The sequence below is a fragment of the Schistocerca cancellata genome, chromosome 2 (assembly GCF_023864275.1).
Source record: "Schistocerca cancellata isolate TAMUIC-IGC-003103 chromosome 2, iqSchCanc2.1, whole genome shotgun sequence".
In the NCBI taxonomy this organism is placed as follows: Eukaryota; Metazoa; Arthropoda; class Insecta; order Orthoptera; family Acrididae; genus Schistocerca; species Schistocerca cancellata.
In genome coordinates, this window is record NC_064627.1 from 707,161,989 (window position 1) to 707,181,808 (window position 19,820).

General features: G+C 44.4%; 1 protein-coding gene across 1 annotated transcript in view; it reads right to left on the reverse strand.

The window, feature by feature from the left end:
- The window catches only part of LOC126157977 (juvenile hormone esterase-like), a 100,812-nt gene that overhangs the window by 46,171 nt on the left and 34,821 nt on the right, over positions 1–19,820 (reverse strand). Inside the window, exons 2-5 of the mRNA XM_049916411.1 lie at positions 18,608–18,745; positions 10,248–10,395; positions 5,279–5,464; positions 363–562 (exon numbers count right to left, since the gene is read on the reverse strand). Coding sequence (XP_049772368.1) covers positions 363–562; positions 5,279–5,464; positions 10,248–10,395; positions 18,608–18,745 — 672 coding nt within the window. The remainder of the gene's footprint in view (positions 1–362; positions 563–5,278; positions 5,465–10,247; positions 10,396–18,607; positions 18,746–19,820) is intronic.

The window sequence follows — 19,820 nt, forward strand, 5'->3', positions numbered from 1 at the left end:
CATACAACGTTTTGTGTAGTACTGTAAGTCGAAAGAGCGTAATATATTTATCAGTTCATGTTCAATTTTTCTGCACTTTTTGTTAATCTCAATATCGTAATCTCTCATGCACATCACTCAATCTTCAAGTTTTCCTTCTTCACTCTTAATGTAACGTATAGTCACTCTGATGTAGTTTATTTTACAAAATGAATCACTGCGCGTATCAGCTGATAACGTTCCCTCTACATATCTGAAAACATTCCTCAACTCTCTAGAAACAGCTCAACTTAAGCGATTGGCTGTTTCCTTCAAATTTTTGCAAATGGCGGTTGTATGAAGTAGCAGTTTCTTGGGGGGAGGGAATGAGGGAGTGTACTCACCTCTGCCGCGAGCGCGTGGCGCATGTCCTCAACGAAGGCCTTCGCTGGGAACTCCATCAGGTACATGAGCACCTCCTCGGAACTGCGCGTGCGTAGACCCAAGTGCTCGGCCAGCACGAACGTACGTTCCGGCACGGCGGTCGAGAAGGCGGCGGGCACCAGCGTACTGCCGCTCATGGCGATGACGCGCTGGAACAGGCCTGCAGCCACCGCTGCTCAGAAAAACGTTCTCTACCCTCTTGTGAGAGCAGAGATCTTCACACTTATCGTAAAATTATATTACAGTATAGAAATGCGGACGTTTCTATGCTGCTGCAGTCATGGACTGTGCGGCTGGCCCCGGCGGAGGTTCGAGTCCTCCCTTGGGCATGGGTGTGTGTGTTTGTACTTAGGATAGTTTAGGTTAAGTAATGTGTAAGCTTAGGGACTGACGACCTAAGCAATTAAGTCCCATAAGATTTCACACACAGTTGAACAGTTTCTATGCTGGTGGAAGGGGGGGGGGAGGGGGGGTCTGCTGTTCAGAAGCTGTGAGAGTCGCTCACTCACTCTCGAGGCAGAAATAACACTGTAGTTCATGAGATAGCTGCAAACTTTCTTTGGGATTCTGAAGGTGGGAGGTGTAAAATACGGAAAAACTTTGCTTTTTGCCAATGACACGGTAATTCTGCCAGACAGCAAAGGACTTGGAAGAGCAATTGAAGAGAATGGAGAGTGTCTTGAAAGGAGGATATAAGATGAAAACCAACAAAAGCAAGACAAGGGTAATGGCATGTATTCGCATTAAAACAGATGGTGCTGAGGGAAATAGATTTGCAAATGAGACGCTAAGTGTAGTTGATGAGTTTTATTATTTGGGCAGTAAAACGACTGATGGGGACGGAAGTAGAGAGGATAGAAAATGTAGGCTAACAATGACATGATAGGGGTTGGTGGAGAAGAGAAATGTTTTAACATCAAATATAAATTCGAGCGTTAGGAAACCTTTTGTGAAAGTATTTGTCTGGAGTGTAATTATGTAAGGAAGTGAAACGTTGACGATAAGCAGTTCAGACGAGAAGAGAATATAAGTCTTTCAAACGTGGTGCTACAGAAGAAAGTTGAAAGCTGAATGTATAGATAACGTAGCTAATGTGGATGTACTGAATGTAATTGAAAAAAAAAAAGAAATTTGTGAAGTAACGTGATTAAAAGAAGGAATCGGTTGATAGGGAGTATTCTGAGACATCAAGGAATCATCAATTTAGTATTGGAGGGAAGAATGTATGTGCGTGTGGGGGGGGGGGGGGGAGGGGGCGAAGGTAAAAACTGTAGAGAGACACCAAAGGTTAGAATAGTAAACAAGTTCGAATGCATGCAGGTTGTAGTAGTTACTCGAAGATGAAGAGGCTTACTCCAGTTGGAGTAGCATGGAGAGCTGCAGGTACATTTCTGCAAACCATCACAAGAAGTGGGAACCTGGATTCCCACTTCAGTCCGCTACAGTCACTGTGAATAAATCCTTCTACCTTGGAAACAAAATAAAGTTCAGCAGAAGAAGCAAGAAGATAACAAGAAACATACCAGCACAGGCAAAGACAGCGCTTCTCGCCAAAAGATATCATTTAGAATCAAGCTAATGGCACTGGACCATTTGAGAAAGAAATTTCTGACAGTAGACTACCGCGGCCCAGCAGTGGATCACACACTCAAGGAAAATCAGAAGTGAGAATCGACGCGAGGAAAACTAGACAAGAGGGAAAAAATGAAATGATCGTCTGGCGTTGATGGCCGGGAAACTCCACCCAAGGACGTTCGGCCAATGGACTCAAGTCTTATTTCAGGTAACGCCCCATTGGGCGACTTGCGCGGCGGTGATGGGGATGACAGCACAACACCCACGCCACGAGCGGGTGGCTTTAGGCAAAATTTCTCGCTAGATCCACATACTTGGCGGGAGACATTATTGTTGTAGGCATCTCTATGTGCTCACTACGCGCTCAGAATTGAAAACAGTGACGTCACGCGATCGATGGGCATGCTAGATACACTGTCCAACACATCTGTGCAGAGCTTCATCACATTTTCACAGTGGTTTCCATTTCACGCCAAATCGGACCTTACTTTCCGAATACCCCCAATATTCAGGAAAACCTTCACACAGAATAACGTCACTCTCCACCTGTGCCTTATACCTGCGGCAAAGCTTTTCTATGATGAGTTTCATACGTCACCATGTGTTAGAATTCCATGATCAACAGAACAGCTCACCTTGACTTCCAAATAAAAATCACTATGCTTGGACCCCCGCCTGGAAAAAGATAAACTCAGGTGACGAGGCTTGGCATTAAACAGATCTGTCGCTAGCATCTCCGTGTACATGTTAGAGTTCATTCTAACATTCAGCCAGGCAATGCACGATTTACCTCTAGTGCAGAAGGCTTCCCAAATCATAGCACTGACACCACAAAATTTTTGCTCTTTCTTACCTGCTGCTCTTTTCCCAGGTTACGCCAATAATATTGGAATGCATCCGGCAAATCTGAATTAAACTTCTATTTATCACTGAAGACCATCTTATCCCATTCTGAAGGCCATGACATACGTTTTGCAGCGAACTCCAATGAAGCCTGTTTATGTCTGGTGTTGGCGCAGATTTCTGCAGTAGTTTCTCGAACGCAAAATGTTTGTCATGTAACAAAATTTGTCGTTTACATCTGGCAGTCAGTGGCAACTGTAAATAAGCAACAAGGAGAGAGGAATGGCGGTTTGTGGCCCTTGTTTTGTGCAAGAACAACCATTTCGATGTCCCAGATAATTTTCTACTTTGCCCATATTTTCCGTTCTGTCCATATGGTGCAACCAATCTAACGAAATTAGCAATCACTCTACTTGAACGGTTCAACTTCTTGACGATTTGATGATTAGAGAGTCCCATTTTTTCTTTTTCATCACATGATAACTGTTTTGCGCGTGGCATTGTCACAATCGTGGTTTATGTGTAGAACACGCGCTGTCACTACTGGTGCCTGTTTCCCATCTGCATTAAAGGCACGTGCCTACACACTAAAACCGCACAAAGGTGACTGCCTTTATATTGAGTTACACCCTCTCCTACCCGAATCGTTAATGTCTTGTTGTATGCTGCACTACTGACATCAAATCAGGCACCGTTTGACTGCACTTGTCGGTATACCGGATCCCTTACTAATGCGCATACACTGTGTCCATCTATTCCAGTCGACAGTGTTAGTTTTCCTACAAGTATCCATGCCTTTATGTTGATTTCCACTACTATACGAGCCTATCACAAAACGACAAATGGCAGAAATTCACACGAAGGTCAATGGTTTCGCGACATAACGGACGTTCAAGTCAGTGTGAAGCGCGAGTTGAACAACATCCGAAAGAAGGTCTGTCCTGGCAGTTTCACTTGGTTCTATGAACGTTCTCCCGTGTTTTGCACAAGTGAAAGGAGACATGAAGCCTTAAAACTACTATCTTAACGTTTGTCTATTTTTTTATTAACCCAGTCTTAAAACTCTTTCTACTGTGTTTGAAGTATTTAACAGGATATCCTTCATCCCGTTACTACGAGCATATGTAAAGCGCATGACAAATATCATTTAACACTTACGGCGCTAATTTCGGCCCAGCGCAGTGTTACAGCAAATGTCCTTTTAGCTAATGATATTTTTTTTTTGGTCGTTCGTTATCCACACTATCAGTCTACTTCGCATATTTTCATACGCGTATGTCGTATGGTATTATTTTTTGGGGTAAGTCTTCTGATTCAAAAAGGGTATCTTTGGCTCAAAAACGGGCTGTTCGAGCTATATGTGGTGTAAGTTCGACAACCTCTTGTCGAACCCTATTCAATAGTCTGGGAATTCTGACATTGCCCTCACAGTACATATTTTCTTTAATGTCGTTTGTTGTTAGCAATATTAGCCTATTCCCAAGAGTTAGCAGCTTTCACTCAGTTAATACTAAGGCAGAAATCCAATCTGCATGTGGAATGCACTTCCTTGACTCTTGTGCAGAAAGGAGTGCAGTATTCTGCTGCATCCATCTTCAATAAGCTACCACAAGAACTACTCAAAAATCTTAGCAGTAGCCCAAACTCTTTTAAGTCTAAACTGAAGAGTTTCCTCATGGCTCACTCCTTCTATTCGGTCGAGGAGCTCCTGGAAGAGCTAAAAAATTAAGCAACTTCCAGTGTTACATTGTTGATTTTCTTTATTTAATTTTACGACTTGTCACATGAATATGTTTTTTTTATATTTCATTTTATCTGTTTCTAATATCGTGTTATAATTTCATGTATTGACTCGTTCCATGACCACGGAGACTTCTCCTTAATTTGGTCCCACGGAACAATAAATAAATAAATAAATAATTTTTTTTACGTGGAAAAACAAGGAAGACTGGGTTTAAAGTCCCGTCGACATCGAAGTCAGAGGAACACAAGCTCGAATTGTGTCAAGGATAGGGAAGGAAATCGGCCATGCCCTTGCAAAGAAACCATTGCGACATTTGCCTGGAGCGATCCAGAAAAATCACGGAAAATCTGGATGACAGGAGGCGGGTCTGAGCCGTCGTCCTCCCGAATACCAGTCCAGTGGGCTAACCACTGCGCTACCTCGCTCGGTTTTTACGCGGAAATGGGCCTCTGTAATTATTTCGGCAAACACTGCATCTGCGAAACATATGTACACTGTCAGCGTCACTATAAGAAAAGGTTGTGAAACACGAAGAATGAACAAAACAAACTCACACATGAGACCTGCCACGTAAGAAATTTCAAGTCTTATACAATATAACTAAAAAGTCTGTTTTAGAATGTACTAAAATATGATGCCCTAGTATTTAAAAATGTATCGTGCGTTACCCAGCTCTTTACAGAGACCGTGTAGTGCCGTGTTGCCCGTACTTACCTCTAGACATGGGTGACAACATATGAGCATGGCAAGACCACGCTCCCGCGTCTTGGCCGAAGATGGTGACGTTCTTGGGGTCACCGCCGAAGTTGGCGATGTGGTCCTTGACCCAGCGGAGAGCCATCACCTGGTCCTTGAGGCCCATGTTACCAGGTACCACGTTGTCTCCCGTACTCATGAAACCTGCCAACATTTCAGGTTACCGTTGTTAATGGTACACGAACATTTCACTACCTGTTGTTTACTTGGATGTAGTATACACCAAATGATAAAAGAAAAAGTGATACACCCCCGAACACAGTCGGATGTCAAAGTAACTTCATTCACAAACACACGATAGGCGGGTATGTGAATGACTGAAGTTGTAGTTCCTTGTGGCAGGTACAACGGTCATCAGACAATCTGAAATGGGCTTCATTGTTGGTCGCCATTTGGCCGGTTGGTAGATTCGTGCAGTCTCCAGATTTGTAGGGCATGCGGATGTGACAGTAACTCGATGTTGGCAAGCACTGAAACCTGAGGGCTGGCATACCCGTTGTCAAGGTTCTGGTCGACTCCTTCTCGTCTGCCCCTGCTATCAGAGAACAAATAATGGGCTCCCTCGACATTCTGTATCATTTCACACCGTTGGTTGGACACTAGCAGCAGTCGTAACGCGACAACGCAAACAGTTGCGTTTGGATTGGTGCCGTAACCGGGAAGCATGGAGTGTTGAAATGTCGTCACAGTGTTTTCAGCGATGAATCACAGGTGACGATCGGTGACCTGGGGAAAGGTCCCTCTCTTCCAATGTTTTGGAGAGACGCAGCTGTGTTACTGCTGGTGTCACGGTGAGGGGATCCATCGGGTATGACTTCAGGCCACAGCTGATGGTGATAGAGGGAACTCTGACAGCACAAAGGTATGTCTCACACATCCTGCGTCATCACACTTTACCTCTCATGCGACGTAATCATGGAGCCATTTTCCAGCAGGACAATGCTCTTCTACACATGGCACATGTCTGTATGAGCTGTCTGCGTGATGATGAGGTACTCCCATAACCACAGACCCATCCAGAGTGAACAACTGTGGGACCAACCCGGACGTCAACTCCGTCCCAACGCCGATATGCATGATATCAAGGACCAGCCGTGTGCCAGCTTGCGTCAAGAGTGGATGCATCGGCTTTCTGGCATCTTTCCACACAAAACAGTGCATGCATCCAGGAAATAAGTGGTATAACATCATGATGATAAGTGAGCTCATACTGCTGGGTTCATCATAAATTTGGCTCCGTTTTGTAATCACTCCAATAACATGACATACCCTCTCAACCCATGAATTTTCATGTCGTTTCCTCCTCCGTTTCTCAGTCCTTCACCTTTTTTATCGGACATTGTAATTAAGAGAAGTAGCCTTCTCGCAAGATACTTGGTTAACATCCGTCCCAACGTTAATTAACACTATTGCCCGTAAGCAAAGCCAATAAACAAAGAATGTAAACAGCAGTGATGTGTTCACATGGTGCTTTCACATGCGAAAATCGTTAAACATCTGCTAATTTTAACCGTCTGGATGAAAAAAAAAATGAAAGCGTACGCTGAATAAGCAGCTTATACAACACACCCGATCATAGTCTGTCCATTACGTAACTAATTTCATGTTACGAAAATAAACTGCAATTTTTTTTCTAAAGATCAAAAAGTAGCTATACAACCAGGCACTGACTGCAACATCTCCACTGAACGGCAGGAGAAATACGAGGGCTCCCCACATTTGTACATTTTCTCCGCCTGGAACGCCCAGAGCGTCTCGAGTGCGGCACAAGTGGTGTGTGCGGCGGGCGCTGTGAGAGAGCTACTAATGCTGTGCAGGTGCGATCGGAGGATTCACAAATGCTCCGGTCCGTTTAGCAGTAGTATGCCAGTTTTAATCGATCTATACGACTTAGGAGCACCATTGGGCACTCTATTGGATTAATGAATGACTGGGTGGCTCAGTGGTACAGGCTGAAAGGAACGCCCTAAGGAACAATATACACACATGTCAAAAAAATGTTTTGCATCACCTCGATTCCCAGAACTCCTGAAGATAGCCGTTGACTGTGGACATTGTATCACAGACATAGTCCCTTTGACTGTTCAGAGATGTCACTAAACCCGCCCGTCGGCCATGTTGTCCGAGCGGTTCTAGGCGCTACAGTCTGGAACCGCGCGACCGCTACGGTCGCAGGTTCGAATCCTGCTTCGGGCATGGGTGTGTGTGATGTCCTTAGGTTAGTTAGGTTTAAGTAGTTCTAAGTTCTAGGAGACTGATGACGTCAGAAGTTAAGTCCCATAGTGCCAAGAGCGATTTGAACCAAACCCGCCCAAAGATGTGCCGGCCGGAGTGGCCGAGTGGTTCTAGGCGCTACAGTCTGGAACCGCGCGACCGCTACGGTCGCAGGTTCGAATCCTGCTTCGGGCATGGGTGTGTGTGATGTCCTTAGGTTAGTTAGGTTTAAGTAGTTCTAAGTTCTAGGAGACTGATGACGTCAGAAGTTAAGTCCCATAGTACTCAGAGCCATTTTGAACCGCCCAAAGATGTAAACAACCATGCATGAGCAGCACCTATGGTGCACGGCTCATGATGTCTGTGGTTCAACCATGCCTAGACGGTCAATACCACAGTTCAATTGCGTCCGTATTGTTACTTTGTTCCTGGAAGGGCTCTCAACAAGGGAAGTGTCCAGGCGTCTAGGAGTGAACCAAACCGATATTGTTCCGTTATGGTGGAGATACAGAGAGACAGGAACTGTCGATGACATGCCTCGCTCAGGCCGTCCAAGGGCTACTACTGCAGTGGATGACCGCTACCTACATATTATGGCTCGGAGTAACTCTGACAGCAACGCCACCATGTTGAATAATGCTTTTTGTGCAGCCACAAGACGTCATGTTACTACTCAAACTGTGCGCAGTAGGCTGCGTGATACGCAACTTCACTCCCGACGTCCATAGCGATGTCCATCTTTGCAACCACGACACCATGCAGCGCGGTACAGATGGGCTCAACAACATGCCTAATGGACTGCTCAATATTGGCATCACGTTCTCTTCACCGATGAGTGTCGCATATGTCTTCAACCAGACAATCGTCGGAGACGTGTTTGGAGGCAACCCGGTCAGGCTGAACGCCTTAGACACACTGTCCAGCGAGTGCAGCCAGATGGAGGTTCCCTGCTGTTTTGAGGCGGCATTATGTCGGGCCGACGTACGCCGCTGGTGGTCATGGAAGGCGCCGGTAACGGCTGTACGATAGGTGAATGCCATCCTCTGACCGATAAGCAACCATATCGGCAGCATATTGGCAAGGCATTCATCTTCATGGACGACTATTCCCTCCCCCACCGTGTACATCTTGTGAACTACTTCCTTCAGGATAACGACATCGCTCGACTAGTGTGGCCAGCATGTTGTCCAGACATGAATCCTGTCGAACATGCATGGGATACATTGAAAAGGGCTGTTTATGCTCGACGTGACCCACCAACCACTCTGAGGAAACTACGCTGAATCGCCGTTGAGGAGTGGGCAATCTAGACCAACAGTACTTTGAGGAACTTGTGGATAGTATGCCACGACGAATACAGGCATGCATCAACGCAAGAGGACATGCTACTGGGTATTAGAGGTACTGGTGTCTACAGCAGTCTAGACTGCTGTAGGTCTCGCTGTATGGTGGAACAACATACAATGTGTGGTTTTCATGAGCAATAAAAAGGGCGGAAATGATGTTTATGTTGAGCTCTATTCCAATTTTCTGTACAGGTTCCGGAACTCTCGGAACCGAGGTGATGCAAAACTTTTTTTGATGTGTGTATATAGACTCTTTATACCGACGTGCATACGCAATCTGTGATATCTTCTCGTCAGATCTCGACTGCAGTGTGTGAGTATTGCGGAAGAATTGGCTCCGTCGTACATAATGAAGTGGTAGTGTGCAGTGGAATTATATGGACGTATATCAAGCGGAAGCTATAGTTCGAGACGCAAACGAGGACAGCCGAGTTTGGGCTTGTTCTGCGCACCTGTGTCACGTACTATCCGACAGCCAATGAGCGTTCAGTATGTTAAATGTGGTGGTAGTTAGTTGTTTAGAGAATTTCGATACCATTTGTTACGAGTTGTCATCCTTGGTTGTGGTGGTGAGTGATAAAACTAGCGATAAAGCTAGTGAGAGACACAATTTGCACCCTATACGCTTTCTTCAAGCGGAAATCAAGCGCATGCGCGTACAACAACTGTCGCTTAGAATACTCAACATTGCAATCCTCGTCCGTGCGTCGACATGAGCGAACCGCCATCGTTCGTGGATCGGACTTTAGCACTCCTTGACCGGACAACCAGTTGTCATTTTACCACTCGAGAGCAGCTTCGACCAGACAAACTCAGATTTCCACTGGGGAAAACAAGACTGTCATATGAATAATTGGACATACAGCAACGTATATAATACAAAATAGATTACAAAGCCAAAGGTCTCGTGTTTGATCCCCGGTCGATCTTAGGCGTTTTAGTTGTGACTTTTCACTTTATTCACCACAGTGATTGTTGATGTGAAAAATCCTGAGCAGCAGCGTGGTTCAGAATCCACGTGAAACTATAGTTCCTCCTGTAACTGGGTGGGTAAGTCAGTTCAAAGGTCGAAGGAAGGGAACGGCATACCACTCCAACAAACCATCTCTAGTAAAAACACTGTGGTGTTCAAAATAATCTTCGAATTGATGAATGTTTTACTTGTTTTGAGATAATATCGTACGGTTCTCCTCTCTTACCTCAGTGACAAGCACGTACACACGCACAAACTCACTCACACACACGCACACACACACACACACACACACACACACACACACACACACACACACACACATCAAATTAACGCGAAATTTAGCAGAAGTACAGCACGCTGGAAAATCACAGAGACGTTCTTGCCTACGTACCAAGGACGCCGAGGCGGTAGTTGAAGGTGACGACGACGACGCCGTGCTCCACCAGGTACTCTGGACCGTGGATGTCTGCGTTGCCACTGCCGCTGAAGAAGCCGCCGCCGTGGATCCACACCATCACGGGCATCGAACCCTTGGGAGGCTGGCGTGCACAGTTACAGTATTATCGTACAGAAAGTAATAAACGATCGTGTCTGCGACAAGCAATATTTGGAAAGTATTACATGAAGTTCATAACAAAACGTCTTCTCTCGGTATTTTTATAACCTGTGCAAGGCAGTTAGTAACTCGCGATATTTAGCTATTAACAGTGTAAACTGATACGAGTGAAAGTGTAAGAGATGCCAAAACGTTCCAGTAAACATGGTCCCACACGCTAGCCGTGTGTGAGATAAATGAGAATGTACCGTTAAGAGTCGCTACTGTCTCAAGTAGATTTTGCTAGTTAGTACAAACGTATTTCAGATCTAAACTTCTCGTTCAAGCCCCATCTAATTGCCCTCAAATTTCACCTATGGTCCGTTCTTGGTTAGTGAGATACACGCATGTTGGGGCACCCGCACGTTTTGCTGTTGACGTGGGACGACATCTGACGGACTAGTGTGCTGCAAAACGGATATGCAGCGGCTGTAAGGTGACCGGCCAGCTCACCTGACCTCACTCTTCTGATCTTAAAAGTGAGGTGTACAGCACCTTCGCTGATACGCTTCAAGAACTTCAGCAGCGCACTGTACAGTCTTTTCAAGATTTACGAGATGACCAAGGGCTGTCTGAAAGAATTCATTACTCACTGTAGAGATGAATGGAGTACAGTATCCAAATGCAGGAACGCCTCTTTCTACTGGTATGAGTGTACAGTACATTGTAATACATAACGTGCTCACGTAGCACTGTATTTCTTTTTGAAGTGGGACACGGGTGAAAAACCCAATAGATTGAAAAGTTTAGATTTCAAATTTTCGCCCAACTCGCGTGCGTATTTCTCGTTCTTATATTGTGCTTCACTTCGGCGCACACACACACTTGACTCTAACCTTCCTTGTGGATTAACGATGTGGCTTGTAGGGATTCTTTCCAGTCGAATTACTGATGTTACATCCGTTTATTATGTTCAACATGCTGCCATTTCATTTTACACTTATTGCCGCCGCTTCATAGTTTTTCCTTATTTATGCACGTGGTGTATTTGGACAGTAAATTTTGGTGCGGTAAGTAAAGTTTTTGATTGAGTCGAAACAGGATTTCGGTCCTCATCATCGTTTGTGTTCGCCATTCCTTTCGAAAGGTAATCATCACGTTCTTAACTCAGAGGGCTGCTTTAGAAGTATTTGCAAAATTAATCCTGTTACTGAGATCGTATTAGATCATTCATGGTTGATGGCTTCAGCGGTCAGGATTGCATTTTCTCTTGCATTCGCATTTTAATGGAACCGGCGGTCTACGCGGGAGAAAAAATACTAAGGCCTCTACGGTGCTACAAGCTGTTCTCAGATATGGATCATGCCTACAAAAGCAGAGTGGTGTTTTAACAGTCCTTAGTGTTGCTGGTTACTCTTTAGTACAAATACATGTGTTGCTTACTAGAAATATTACATCTTGCCACGAGCTCAGTTCCTCCCAAAATTTCACAACTAACTCTAGAAAAAATTTCTCTTCTTGTGAACAACTTCTTGGTGCAGCACTATGAATAGCATATTTAGTGCGATTGTAGTGCTATTTTCTCCAGTGTGCACAAACTTTTTGAGCTAAGCTGGCTTCAGTGTATATATGAGGGGTAATAAAATGAAAACGAGACAGATGGAAAGAAGTAATTAAATTGTTTATTATTTCAAAAGCAATCATCATAACTGTTAATATATTTATCCCACTGTGGACAAGAAAGTCAATGCCTTCGAGGAAAAATGTTTACGGCTGCCTACGAAACCACGGTTGTACCCAGATGTGTGCCCCTTCGTCCGACGCAAATCAACGGCTACGAAGGTCTTTCTGCAGGGTTCCAAAAACATGGAAATCGCGTGGGAATCGACAGGCACTATACGAAGGATGTGTAATCAAAACAACCTTCGCTACACGTGGACGGCCATTATCCTGCAACACAGTGATGCCCTCCGTTAACATTCCTGGGCGTCTGTACTGGATGGCTCGCTTCAGTTTTAGCAGAGTGTACAGTCGTGGACAAAACGAGCGAGACCCCCCGCCTTTTCGTTATGCTGATCCGCACAGCTTTAAGGTCTGCTACACAGCATAACAGGCAAGGCGGCGAAGTGCTACCAACATACTACGCACAGGCGTGAAATTAGAAAACTATCCGAACTTTGTCAGACTGTTTTCAATCATGTGTAAGACTATATTAATGCTGATTAGCGTGTTTAACACAAGACATAAATATAAGATATAAATAAATCAGACCTTTTAGCGTGTAAGGATTCAACTGAAGCGGTGGCTCAGCTGCTGAAAGGTATCTACACTATAGAAACTGCGCACTGAAAACTTTGACCGTCGTTTTCTCAGAAGCGGTCGAGTGTTTGCAGATTAGCCGAGACACGCGTTGGCTTATTTTTGTTCCCTCTTTCACTGAGCGAAGCTTCAGCAACATCGGGGTATGACACTTGGCGGGTCTCCTCGTAAGTGGCTTGCGTTGCGATTCAGTAGACAGGATGCGTCCACTTTCCTCGACTACTCACTGACACGTTTGGAAACTTTCGTTCTAGTAGTGGCAGTTTGCATTATGAGGACTGATTTTCCTGATAACGATCTACTAATGGACTTTGCTCCTAATTTACGTAACTGTCTTGTAGACCTACTGCAACGACTTGAACCGGAAATGTTTGTTTAGTAGTGGCAGTTTGCATTATGAGGACTGATTTTCCTGATAACGATCTACTGATGGACTTTGCTCCTAATTTACGTAACTGTCTTGTAGACCTACTGCAACGACTTGAACCGGAAATGTTTGTTAATTTGGATAGTCCGCTTCTTAGTTGCCATATTTCGTTATAATACTTTCCTTTGTTTCAAAACGGCAAGTTTGGATGACCACTGCAACTTGGTAACATCAGTAACAATTTAATACTTTGAAACAGTTACGTGTGGTGTACGAGGAGTGTACTCTGTTGAATGAGGAATACATTAAACACAAAAGCTGCGTCCAGTAACAATAATTAACTTTCGGTTACAGGACAAAACACAAGTCGAAATACTGTCTATTCATCTCAGTGCCCAGTAAAACTTAAACTGGAACGATCGCAAACATACTTTTGTGGGGAGGGCAAACGAAAGACTGCGTTTTATTCGCCGCACGCTAAGAATTTGCAACAGTACTAGTGAAAACGCTGCCTACACTACTTTTGTACGTCCACTGCTATGGTATTCCCGCGTGGTATGGGATCCTTGACAGACGTGATTGACGATGCACGCCAAAAACGTCCTAGGAACGGTAGTACGATTTGTAATGTCACGAAATAGGGGAGAGAGAGTCCCAGGTTTGATAAGCGAGTTGGGGTGACATTCGTGAAAACAAAAGCGTTTTTCGTTGCCGTGGCATCTTTGCACGAAATTTCAATGACCAACATGTGTTCTAAATGCCAGAACATTATTTACTCGGGAACTTACACAGGAAGAAATGACCATAGTAATAATGTAATTCAGGGTTCGTAAGAAACGATTTAAGTGGTCCTTTTGACCGCACGCTGTTAAAGAGTGGGACGGTAAAGAAATAGTCCGAAGGTGGTTCGATGAACCATCTGCCAGTCACGTAAGTCTGGATTGCAAAGAAATCCTGTAGATGTAGTCATGTAGGCGTAACAGCGAAATTATGTTGTAATATGCTACATGTGAGTTACATTTGATTTGAACATCAAAGTTGTTTGCTATTTATTTATTTTTTGTTCATTATTTTCAGCCATAGACAACACCTAGGTGCGTTAAATTGATACTGAAATAAATTGTCATGCATGGACCTATAACAATAAATTGATGACTACTTGTTGTGGTACTGCAGTATCTGCCAGTGTCTTCAGGAGTGGATATCGCACACGACGCTCCTAGGGTGTTTATAAATGGATATTGCAGACGACTTGGAACAAAATTTGAATGTAGCTTCGTAAATGTTCTGTGATCAAACGATCTGAGTTGCTGGCGAATACAGTTTATCCTCGCTAGACAGTGTATATTACCATTATACATGAAGTGAAAAGGGTTTCGCCAGGTGCGGTGGCCGAGCGGTTCTAGGCGCTTCAGTCACGAACCGCGCGGCTGCTTCAGTCGCAGACCTCGGGCATGGAAGTGTGTGATGTCCTTAGGTTAGGTAGGTTTAAGTAGTTCTAGGTCTAGGGGACTGATGACCTAAGCAGTTTGGTCGCATAGTTCTTAGGGCCATGTTTTGACCTTTCGCGTAAATTTTCTTTACATAAACGGCCGTATCTTTAGATTGCGTTGACATAGAAGCTCACTTTTTTACACCACCAAGAGACTGTACAGCGCAGGAAGTGCGAAACATTTCCGTTTACTATGTCTACCTGTACTCGAGGTAAACGGGTTTTAAGGGTTGGGTAGACAGAGAGGCTAGTAGGGTTCCATTTTTACCGATTTAGGTGACGAAATCCTAACAACGAAAGTAGCTACGACAGTTACTGAAGAATAGGGCCGCATAAATAATTCCCCCTACTCTTTATTCAAATGTTCTAGCTACAGTCGATACATCAGCATATTAATCGTAGCTACGCTTTCGATCCAAATCACGTTTACAGGAATGCAAATAAAATCCATTTGCCTGTACACGTGGTAATTCAGATCCCAGTATTAATGCCATCGCGTTTTAGAAGTGCGATCATTCCCATTGTTAGCTAGCTTAAGAAACACTTCGGCTAATGAACGTTTTCTAGCTGTGGCGAGTCTAATGGAGAATTCGAAACATTGTAGAATACGTTTGACAGTTATGTCGCGATAACTAACATGTTTACGGAGGTGACAGTAGAACTTTTGGTTTGGTCACCACGTTGGTGCGGGCGTGGAGGGGCCCCATCTCTCTGGCCGTTTATTTCCTAGGGTGGTGCAGAATTATCCTACTAAATTTACTCGCTAATAACAGTATTTTTTTTATTTCGATAAACATCCCGAATGATTGTCACATAAACGGTGACATAAAAGTAGAAAATTCATGTTTTTGAGTCCAGAAAGCTCTATGCAACAGAAACTGCGGATCATTTTGCCATTTTCATTGCGAAATTGCCGGCTTATTCATGTCTGGGGTAGTAATAAAGGGCTGTTTGCCTGGGTTATATGCTAGAGTAGTGAAAGGTGTTTGCTACTGCAAGGGAAGTCTGGTTTGTTTTCGGTTCTAATCTCGATGGAGGCAGATAGACTATCAGTAAAGCAATTTTAAGAAATTCTCGCGCCGCCAATACGATTCATTGCTACCTTTATTCAGTACTGGCGCCCTGGGGAAGTCAATATGAAACTCTTGTAGAATTTCATACTTGTTACTGCCTACTTTTTCCGCTTCAGTCAATAATTGAATTGACTTAAATGTGACACTGAATGATTTTTAGCTGAATTTCGTTATTAATCTTCACGCATTGCTACATTTCCACACTTTCATGATAGGTCAGCAACGGTAATCCAGTATGACTGGTCTGAACGTTGACACAGACCGTTTCGCTTCCGAATGCGCATAATATTTTGCTAATTCGTAACGATCTGGGTTACTTTGTCTGACTAAAACAGTAATGTTATCTCCATAAGCTGAAATTAATTTTTATTAGTACAGTTGATATTAATTAGCGTTTCTTCTTTCATTTATATCTTATATTTATGTATTGTGTTTAAGACACTAATCAGCATTAATATAGTCTTACACATGACTGAAAACAGTCTGACAAAGTTCGGATAGTTCTTCAGTTTCACGCCTGTGCGCAGTATGTTGGTAGCACTTCGTCGCCTAACCTGTTATGCTGAGTAGCAGACTTTAAAGCTGTGCGGATCAGCATAACGAAAAGGCGAGGGGTCTCGCTCGTTTTGTCCACGACTGTACATGTACCGCTGTGCGTTAATTGTGGCGCCGTGTTCCAGAAAGTCAGTCAGCAGTCGAAGAAAAAGGTCATCGAAAACATGCGACACCAATTTGTGTTATTAATGGGAATGGAAATTTATGGCACCTTGCCCCTCTTGTAGAAGGAAGCTATTTCGTCGTATCGATCATTACAATTTTCGTCCCCAGCAATTTCTGTATAAAAATTTGCGCTGCGAGCCTGCGACGTGGCAGCATGAACTCTCTTGAAGAGTAAAGTTCCCGGTAATATTTTCCTAAAACAGTTTTTCTCTCTGGACAGGATTGTAAACGTAGTCACTTCTCAAAGAAGGGAACCTGCTTTCTCTCCACTTGTGAGTTGAATTGATAAACTAATGGACTCCGACCAAAGTATGACCATCCTCGTGGATTGCGCTTTGCATACATTTTAAAACGGCTTCACACCGAAAGCTATTTAGTAAAGGAAAGAGAATAAAGAGAACTCTTCATACATACACTGAAAGTCAGTGAGATACAATGTTATCCATCTGTTAAATGTTATCAAATAAGCATTTTAAAGTAATTCGGACGCTTTCACAGTATAGGTAATACTTACGTATTTCTCACCCTTCACTGTCATTCCGTCGCTGCTTTCATGAAAATTGTTGAGGCTTTGTGTCGATTTTTTGACATATTGCCTCAACTTCGTAGCGGAGAACAAAAGGAGAACAACAGCGGTAAATGTAAATGTCGTGTGACCAGGTCCTCCCGTCGGGTAGACCGTTCGCCGGGTGCAAGTCTGGATTTGACGCCACTTCGGAGACTTGCGCGTCGAAGGGGATGAAATGATGATGATTAGAACAACACAAAAAAATGGCTCTGAGCACTATGCGACTTAACTTCTAAGGTCGACAGTCGCCTAGAACTTAGAACTAATTAAACCTAACTAACCTAAGGACCTCACACACATCCATGCCCGAGGCAGGATTCGAACCTGCGACCGTAGCGGACACGCGGTTCCAGACTGAGGCGCCGAGAACCGCACGAGAACAACACAACACCTAGTCCTTGAGCGGAGAAAATCTCCGATCCAGCCGGGAATCGAACCTGGGCCTTTTTTTTTCTTTTTCGTTTTCGTTGCATTTGTTCGGTGTGGATGTCCCAGGACACCCGTTCAAGTTCAGTGTTGAGCCGTTGATCAGTTTTTTTTTTATTACAGAGGGAAGCTAACCCTCTGACCGAACACGCTGAGCTACGGTGCGGGCGATATTGGCTCAACGGGGCCCTTAGGACTGACAGTCTGTCGCGCTGACCGCTCAGCTACCGGAGGTGGACACAACAGCGGTAGATCACTGAAAGACGTTCAAACGCGGGAGGTATATACAGGTTGTCCCTTTCTCTTGGTGCATCAGACGGTGTTTGCAAAACACTGCTCGCTGCATCTGTCATGCCACGACCTATGACGACAAAAGCGTCCGTTTCTTTCTCGTTAGAAGCAAAATGATTTTAAAAGCGGCGTTTTGTGTGTCCGTCTGACAGAGCCGTCTCACACTAGTGTAGTGCGAAATTCCTTTTATCAGTGTTTATTGACAGAGGCAGTAAGTCGTGAAGAATATCGAATACCCCGGCAGCGACTCAGAAGCGCTGCTTCACAGAGGCAGCAGTCAGCACGGGGCAGAACTCTTCTCATTGTCAGTTGGTGCCGGAGTACTGGTTATTGTTTGTGGTTTATTGTCCCTGTTAACACATACCGATAAATCGAATATCGCACTAGAATAAAGTGGGACCGCTCTATCAAATTCTTTGTGGTTTACTGTCCTTGTTAATACTCGTCGATCAAACGAATGTCGCACTAGGCTACTTTGGGACAGCTCTATCGAACCGACACGTAAAATAGCGCTTTAAAACTTATTTTGTTCATAACGGGAAACAAACCAACTCATTTCGTCGACACTGGTCGTCGCATGAAAGACGTGGCGAGCAATGTTTGCATGGGCTGACTGCACCTACATTGAGCAAGAACTAAACCGCAAATGTCTGCCGAAACACCAAAGAAAATGCGGCTGACGACTCTTGGGAAGGACACCCGGTATACTTTATGGCCGTGGGCTAGACTCCAGTCCACCACCAACATTGACGGGCGAATCTTCGACGACGCTGGCGAAACATCAGAAAAATCACTGAACAAATGTCGGACGGAGATCCGGAGACCAAAGGCAACAGCTTCTACCGTTTCTTGTAGCGTCAACTTGCCTTCCCCTCCCTCCTCCAACATCACGGTGTTCCTTCCCCTGAGGAATTGGACCCCCCACCCTGAGAGGCACGCCACACAGCGTGCGGCCCTTACGTTTGGCGTGTAGACGTTGAGGTAGAGGCAGTCCTCGTCGCCCTCCAGCCTGCCGGTGTAGAGGTTGACCTGCGGCGCCACCGGACCCTCCTCCGTCGCGTTCCGGATGCTCGTCCACTTCTCGGCTGGCTGCGGCGGCTGAAACACCAGCGCAACCACTCACTCAGCTACAACCCGTGCCTGCTACACAATGTGAACACAAAGAACAACAGGGTTACAGTACGCAGTCCCTTCACTTGAAGTGATCTGATCTCTAATAATATTTTCTGCCTCCCTACATGTATCTTTATTATAGCACCTCTTTACCAACTCAGGTAAACGAGAAACCAGTATTATAGGCGAACATGTAAAATACATTAATTACATTCCTTGAACACCCTTCTTTCTGTCGATCGCATAAAGCGATGCCGTTTCTTTGTTTCACATGTGGGGTGTACTCAAAGATTTCTTCATCATCTCTAAAATATAAAGTATTCTACTTGGGACACCGGAAAACAATGTCGTATTTGGGCATGTCGATATTCGTTTCTCATTTATCAGCTCATTGTGTACTTCAAAGTCGCACCAAAGACATTTTAAGATTAGAGTGACTTGTTTAGATGTTTTGCAATTTATGGTGAATTTCTCAGCCAAATACCAGAAGAGCTATATATCCGGGTGACGTTGTATGCTTTTTGAGTTTCACAATAGTAGTAACGCAACAGTTGCTACCAAACCATTGGCGATGATTATCCAAATCCATTAGACGTTGTTAAACGCCAAAGATGGTTTTCTAAGTTCAAATCCGCCAGTTCTGATCGTTTTCACTCGTATAAATCAGTACAACCAACAACTTTAGACAGTGACATGTTAAGGACGAAAGCGGAAGAAAATCCGTATCAGACAATCGAGGGACTGTCGAACAATCTTAACCAACCTTGATCGACCATCCAAGAGCATTTGCGGCAGATTGGTAAAGACAAATAAAGCTAACCGATCCACCACATACAACTTATTGCTTTGCAGCACAATACAGAAGCGATTTTTGTTCGCTTCGTCACTGGAGATGAAAAATGGATCATCTATGACAATCCAAAACGCAAAAGGTAGTGGCTCTCTTCAAATGAATTTTCACGAAGTACAGCTGACAGAGATTTCCACCCTATAAAGGCGCTTTTGTATGTCTGGTGGAGTATTCGTGGGATTGTTCACTCTGAAGTGCTAAACCCTGGAC